We start from the raw sequence: 7,683 nt of genomic DNA on the forward strand, positions 1-7,683 counted from the left end.
CTGGTCGACACAGCCGCTCATTTCACCCATATGCAGATTTTACTCCCCAGAGGTTCAAAGAGAAAACCCAAGAGCAGCTTAGGGCCCTTGAGGAGAGTTTCCTAAGGTGCTCTTTTCCTACCCAAGGAGAATTGGACAGACTTCGTGTGGAGACTAAGCTGAGTAGGAGGGAGATAGACTCCTGGTTCTCTGAACGGAGAAAGATAAGGGACAGCATGGAGCAAGCTGTCTTGGACTCAATGGGATCATACAGAAAAATTAAAGAACAAGGAACTCCCAACGGTGCAATAAGCCAGGCAGAACTGCTGAGTAGCTCCCAGCTCCCTGGTGCTTTATCTGGGTCCTCCACTACGTTTAAGAAAACCCAAGAGCAGATTCATCTGCTGAAAAGCACATTTGCAAGGACCCAGTGGCCATCGCCCCAGGAATATGACCAGTTAGCATCTCAGACTGGGCTCACAAGAACTGAAATAGTTCGCTGGTTCAAGGAAAACCGGTCTTCGCTAAGAACAGGGTCACTTAAATGGATTGAGCAGTACCAGCAGCAGTACATTGCTGATGGTCATAACGAGCAAAGCCAGAAAAAGGGATCAAAACACATTGAGAGTCCAAAGAATGGTAGTGAGGTGTCTCGGCAGCATTGCCAGGAGCATAAAAAATTAAATGAAGAGAATGGGGGGAAGCCAGTGGTGAGATCAAAAAGAGACTGCGAACCACTGAAAGACTCTTTGTTGGGGAATCAAGCGGAGGGCACAGACAGGTTGGAGTGCAACAGCCATGACGGCCACGGCAGCGAGGAGAACGAGGAGCCAGCAGAGGTCAACTGGGTGGAGGTGACGGTGGGTGAGGATGATGCTGCTTCGGACTGTACGGACAGCTGGAGCCAAACGGCACCCGAGGGCCAGGCTGAGCTGGCAGACTTTGACTCTGAAAGTATATCTGGGGAAAACTCCCACATATAGACAGGTAACACTGGTGGTGTCCTGTTTCTCTGGGCCTGCCTCTGTCCGGATGTGCTTCCCATAGCCTCTCTCCATTATAAATCTCTAGAGCCCCTTGCTAGATCTTGGTGCCTGAACACAAGGGAAGACCCATCTTTCTTGTAAATTAAAACAACTGTGTGGTAGGGTTGGGATTAGTGTCGTTTGCCTTGGTACTCATCTCCCCGTGGATTAAGTCCTGGATAAAGGACACTCTTTATTTTGGGTTTTGGGTTGGGGTTTTTTTTGGCAATAAGTGATTAAACCTTAAACCTCCTGCCTTTAAACCACCTGTTTAACCTCTGCAGTGCTTGATGTAAAACACACCAGCTGAGCCACACAAAGAAGTAGTAGGTAACACGAGTTGCTAGTATCCCCCTTACTAACACATCATTGGTCTCCTGTGAATGGAGGCTCTGCCTGGTTTTGTACCTTGGGTCCTTCCTTTACAGCATCCTGCCCTGCTCAGAAAAAAGGTCACTGGGGGAAGGGCCCAGGACAGGGGATGCTTCTTTATGCAACAGAAGCAAAAAAAAATAAAAATTGTTGGACCTGAAGTGGGTCATGTAAATGTGCTCGCTTCCTCTTGCAAGTGAGAACCCTCTCCAGCCTTGCTTTGTTCTGCTTGCTTGCTGTAGAGGCTTAGGAAATGGCCCAGGCTAAGCTGTGTGGGTGTTTTGGCAGCTCTTCTTCACAGGAGCCTGAATTTAAAAGCAAGCTGCAGGGCCTTTCTTTAAGGGGGGTTTTATATGATCTTTCACATTGTGAAAGGATGTGTTATTTGGAGGCTTGAAGCCTGTTTCTGATCACAGTTACTCAGGTATAAATCTGGAGCAAGCCCTGTCAGCATTTCTTGACTTGCATGTTGGATTGTGTTCATGGAGCCTGCAACATTTTGTGCTCGCTATAACCGAGTCTGTCTCTCTCAAGCTGGAGTTCTCCTTAAGCTAGAACTTACCCTACAGAAAGCACAGCATCTAATGTTAACAACCACAGTGAGAGAACACATATTTTGGAAAGAATAGTTTTCTACTACTAAGTATAATTTGCTTCAGCATTTCTTCTTGAATTGACTGCTGTCTGTTGCAGAGGTGGAGTTTTCCTTAGCCAACTCTCCTGGCTAGCCTAGAGCCTGCCACTTTCTCTTCGTGCAATACGTGTCCAAAAGTCTCCTGAATATTTTCTCTGAGTTGAAAAGGGAAACTCTGTAGTGGATTTATCTTTAACTAAAAATTGTGTCAGCTAATTCTGAGAAATGTCATCACAGCATCTGTATCACAAAGTATCCTAAAGCTTCAGGTTGCAATACAAGACACTGTCCTGGGTTGTGCTTGCAGAAGTTGGTAATTCGGGATGTGAGGAACAGGTTGTGTTATCTGTGTGGCAGAGGCAGAGATGAAAGGAGGAAGGACATGGGAACATCAGCCAGAGGCACGCTGGGTTGCGACTGCTGTGCAGTTGCTGCTGTGCAGCCACGTACGAAAGGAGAGCTGGGATCTGATCTGCTTTTTAAAATCAAATGAATGATGAATAAATGCACTGTGGGAATTTCTTTTTTCAGGGTTGTTATTCCAGATCATTTCCCCCTTCCAGCTATAAAGGTTTGTACTGATGTACCGGAGGAGAGGGAGCAGACCAGGAGCTAGGAGAAGGAATGGGGGGAGAGGGCAGAAGAGAGGGGTTTGCCTGAAACTGCTGTTTCTTACAAACCTCTTGTACCGTGAAACCAAGCTCTGCAGCAACCCTCTTCTGCCAGTGTAGGTTTGTTGCCTGCAATTTTGTGCCTGCAAGCAGTGTAGGTTACATTGGGGTGAACCCCCTGGCCCAGGTGCTGGCCGTAAAGCTCCAAGGCCATGGAGGTGCTCGAGTGATATCAGAGAAAAATTTTAGTCAGAGCTTTGATCTCAGTTAAACTTTTGCTGGGTTATCCCTTTGATAAGGAGCTTTCTGGTGACTGGTTGTAAAATACACCCACTGAGAAGAGATGCACTAGAGCAGGGCTTCGGTTGCTAAAAGCATGCTAAGATCAGAGGACCATCCTGTCCTCTGCTCTTTGCCTGTTTCTCAGCGTGCTGGCTTGGGGACTTGACAAAAGCCCAAAGTCTTTCTCTCTTTTGTCCACCTTTGTTCTCCTTGTACATCTCAGCACAAAAACACGAGTGCCTGTTCTTTGCTGTCTGCACAGGAGGCAGTGTCACAGGCACAGCGACACAAAAGCTGGGAGCTTTATACCCCACACTGATGGGATCTGCTCCTCCTAACTCATTGGAAAATTTTAATTGCTGTGTTGGGTTTTGCTTCCTTCTCTGTGAAGTCCTTCATTGCTTTACAGCTTGGGCCTCCGATATGCCTCACTGGTTTCAGGGAAAATGGCAAGTCCTCTGCACTTCGGCCTCACTCCCCTAAATACTTTGGGGTGACCTGAGTCAGTCCCACGCTGACTTCAGGATGGTGCCTGTGGAGCTCAACAACAGCAGTGGGCTCTAAACCCAGTTTTATGGATAAAACCCTACACCCTGAGAAACGTGAGACCTTGGACTGAAGGGGAGGGAATGCCCAGTGCTGTGAACTTTTACCAATTTTGGACACCAAGGAATGTGCTGGGATCACTGAGTGCAAAAGCAGTGCAAAAGGGGCTGGAGACACCAAGAGGACGCAGATCACCTCTGATGCACAGTACAACCCACACAGCAGAAGCAAATGGTGACTTCTCTGGGAGTCCTTTTTTTTTCCTTTTTTTTTTTCCTTTTAATTTTTTTTCTTTTTCTGCTGTGCAGCTCCCAGTGCTCGGCACACCTCCACAGCAAAGTGGTCATGGCTGTCAAGAGTCAGCGTGTGCATCTTCTGGGCCATCCACCTACCTCGTTCCCATGGGTTGCCATGGACTTTCGTGCCTGTATCTTGCAGGGTTTGGGCTTAAAATGAAGGTCATGAGACAACTCTAAAACATGAAGTTTATGGCAGAGAAGGTGGTGGGTGGGAGGAAGTGTGCTTCTGAGAAAAAACAAAAGGTCTGGGCTGAGGAAACGCTGATCTTGGGAAAGCCCCACCGGGAGACAGCGCTGTGAAGAAAGCCAGCAGTAGCTGCCAACTGCTCTGTCACGCTCTGGTCCTGCTCTCATGTCTGAGCTGCAATTTGCTATATTTAATTTAGGACCAGTTTCTGTTTGTTGGGCTTGCACAAATGGGGACAACAGACCTAATTTTGACTTGTGCTGTTGGAAGGCAGGAATATCTATGGATGGAAATGAAGTTAAAGCACTCTCAACGGAGCAGTTGGGAATCAGTACAGGAGGGATGTGAGGCTTCGTTATGCAACATCTGGGGCATTTTCAGTGCTGGCTTCAGTGCACCCTACAGCAGCTACTCAACAACTTGAAGGCCCCAGTGCAGGGACAGGTCTCCCAGTCTCACTCTTCAGGAAGCCTGACCTCCATGGAATTAATCCAGTTTTGTCAAAAGCTTCAGATATGAACTTGGGAACAGAGCCTTTTCTTAGTCCGGGGATGGTATTTCAGAGCCTTGAGTGAATCCTGCTCTCTCTAAGGCCTGATAGTTATGAAACTCCCACTGCCTGCAGCAGCAGCAGAATCTGCCAAACACAGATCAGTTTTGAATAAACCTATTTTCTAAGGCATCAGGTCTGTCTAGGCTGGAACATGGATACTACCAAACAGGTTCAGAAATTCCTGAAGCTACGCAGTGGAGCAGAGAGCAGCTGAGATGGTCTGGAAGAGCTCAGGCTTTACAGAAGCTGTGCATGAATTCAGCCAACAACAGGAGTATGTTGTTATGAAACTAGTCAACCACCCAAAAAACGTTCACTTCGTACTTTGAGCTGAGAAGAAAACAACACTATGAGTATCAAAGGATTGCGTTTTGTGCCTGATGCTGGGGTTCAGCGGTGGAAGTTTCACATGATGGCTGCAGCTGTGTGAGAGCCAAGGGGAGGAGAAGGCCCTTGTCAGCTCTTCAGTCCTCCTCTTGGGTACAGCCAGGGCAGAGACACAACAGCCTTAAGGTACCAAGGGCTACAATGTTTGGAAAAATCAGGCTTCTGTGACAACAGGCAGAAGAAAGCTGTCCATCAGATCTTACACCATCCTTGCTTTTGACTCAAACCCTGGCTATTACCCAAGATAATGCATTGTTAATTTAACACTGAAGTTTTAGTTTAAAATTACGCAAGATAGCTAGGCATCACAAAGATAAAGAGTGAAAGCTTATCATGAAGGAAAAAGGAGCCAGCAACCAGGATTTCTCCATCAGTGTGGGGTATAAAGCTCCCAGGTTTCCTGTCACTGTGTCTGTGATGGTGCTTCCATGGAGGCACTAGAGAACAGGCACTTGGGGTTCTGTGCTGATGCTTACAGGGAGAATGAAGGATGACAGAAGAGAGAAAGCCTTTGGGCTTTTGTTGAATCCCCAAGCCAGTGTGCCGAGACGCAGGTTGTTTGGGAAAAGGTTGCAAAAACAAGGATTATTTTTGCCCTTGGTGTTGTTGCAAGCCTGTACCCTTTTACGAGGCTCGACCACGTTGCTTTCTGAGCTGTGGATGCCAGACAGAGCTCGCTGCTTTTGTGGGAAATAACAGACCTGGTAGCAACATTGCTAAAAGGTGTGAATCACGAGTTAGCTCAGGTTTTGGTAAGTGCTGCTGCAGGATGGCTGAGGAGGATGGGGCAGGAAAGCTGCTTTGTGCTGCTGCATGCAGCTCCAGCCTGCGTGCGTGCTGGCACTTCTTGCACATTTACACCTCAGCGAAGGAAAACATCCCTGACAAATCCCTGTGAGAGAACCCTTGCCTTGTGCTGGGAACGGGGGGTATGTGTAGGTGGGTGAATATTTGAACGTTGGTTTTTTGGGGGTTATTTTTTAAATCTCTGGATCATGGTGCAGCCTTTATGTAGGTGTAGGAGCCGCAGCAGAGCCAGGGAGCTGCTCTGTACAGTGCAGGCATTTCTCATTTTTTTCCACTGTCTTTCAGTTTGTATAATTATTTTCAAATATCATGCAAAAAAAGTATTTAAAGAGAAGATTTACTGGGGAAGAAAGACCTGAAGACCTGATGGCCTTTAGCACCATCCATCCCGTGGTCACAAAGCAGCAGCCCACATGCCCATCATCTTTGAGGATCTCCCGAACGTGTGTACAAGTGAGGGATCAGCAGAGTCAAGGCTGGGCTGTATGTCCCTGTCAGAAATCTATGGGTGCTGCATACAACAAAAATCAGGCTGCGATAGGGACAGGCTTCAGGGTACGGTTAATACAAAATACAGCGCTAGTGTGTGCAAGGATTTAAACTGGATGCCATGTTAGTTGACAGCTCAAGTAGCTGCTCATAGTGCCTTCAGAAATAATATGCTACTTTTATAATTTTTGCAGGGGTACTCCTCAGCTGCACTGTCCTGACGTTGAAGGGGAAATGCTCTCTGAAAATAGAAGAAAACTCTATTTTCCTGCCTGGGCTGAGACAGCGTGTTGCGACTCCAAGTCTCCAACCACGCTTGCAGAGGCATAGGGAGAAATACACTCGTGGAGCATCATCATGGGATTGTTTATAGTGCCAAAGTCCTACTACTGCAGAAAGAAAGAAAAGAAAGAAAGAAGGGTCCTTGTACATAGGTTTCTCCTCAGCTTCTCTCCCACCGACTTTCCTGCCCAGCCTCTTCCTCTACTGGAACAGATTTGTACAATGTGGAAGTTTTGTTAACTTTTTAATAGGTGCAAGTTATTCTTGCATATGATGCCATTGCAAAATTCAGGGGTTGGTTTGGGGGAGGGAAGTGTCTTTTGTTGGGGAGGGAGAGGAGACTTTTATTTTCCAGAAGCATTTTAGGACAGATTTGCAATCTTTTGGAGTCTCATTGGTGCGGATCAACATCTGAGCCCAAATCCCCACCCTGGTTTACATTTCAGCCCACTTAAATGCGTTAAGGGCTTGGGGAGGGTTGTTCTGGAGTGGTTAGGGTTTGGTTTTTTTCCTTGTTGTTTTGACTTTTTTGTTTGTTTTATGGCCACCTGCTACTGATTGAAGTATTTAAGTCTCTGTTTTTCTGTGCTCCTACAAGGCAAGACTCCTCCAGCTCCTGCAGTTCACTTTTCACAAGCCAGCCTTAGCTCTGGGTCTCTGAAGATTTGGCTAGAATTTTTCTGTTGGTTTGTTCGGGGTTTTTTTTAGCACTTTTTGTTTAAACATGCAGTACAACCCCCAGAGGGGTTGGAGCAAGGAAATTAAGAAGCTTCATAATCTGAACTTTTTGTGTTTCTTTGGCTGGTACAACGATGGATGCCGTAACCACCAGTCTGCCCTCCAGCTTTAGGTGTTGTAGCGCACAACAGAAATTTCTGATTAACCCTTGCCACTAAATTTTTAGATCAGTCCTAGGTTCCTGAGTGCACTTTTTTTCAAATACTGCTACTTTGGATTTGTGTGGGGGTGTCTGTCCGTGCCTGTGTGAGGAGGAGGAGGAGGGAGAGCAGGAGTGTAGATGCATATGCGAGTGGGTGTGAGAGCCGTCTGGTGCATTTCTCTGACCAGCGGGGTTCAGAAACTTACCCACCTTTCAGTACGCTGCACAAATACAATGCTAGGGAGTTTGAATAAATCCAACTTTTCTAACTTGTTGCTCATTTGTTGTAACTCAATAAAACAAAGGCTAAACATTTTGGTAACCTTTTTCTCCTCTCCTTTTTTTTTTCT

General features: G+C 46.7%; 1 protein-coding gene across 1 annotated transcript in view; it reads left to right on the top strand.

Annotated features, from left to right (window-relative positions):
- The window catches only part of ZHX2 (zinc fingers and homeoboxes 2), a 41,572-nt gene extending 35,151 nt beyond the window's left edge, over positions 1-6,421 (top strand). Inside the window, exons 2-3 of the mRNA XM_010193902.1 lie at positions 1-966; positions 6,366-6,421. The exon at positions 1-966 is cut by the window's left edge and continues 1,737 nt beyond it. Of these exons, the coding sequence (XP_010192204.1) occupies positions 1-962 (962 nt within the window). The 3' untranslated portion in view covers positions 963-966; positions 6,366-6,421. The remainder of the gene's footprint in view (positions 967-6,365) is intronic.
- Positions 6,422-7,683: the final 1,262 nt, after the last annotated feature.

The sequence above is a fragment of the Mesitornis unicolor genome, unplaced genomic scaffold, assembly GCF_000695765.1.
Source record: "Mesitornis unicolor isolate BGI_N332 unplaced genomic scaffold, ASM69576v1 scaffold15261, whole genome shotgun sequence".
Classification (NCBI taxonomy): Eukaryota; Metazoa; Chordata; class Aves; order Mesitornithiformes; family Mesitornithidae; genus Mesitornis; species Mesitornis unicolor.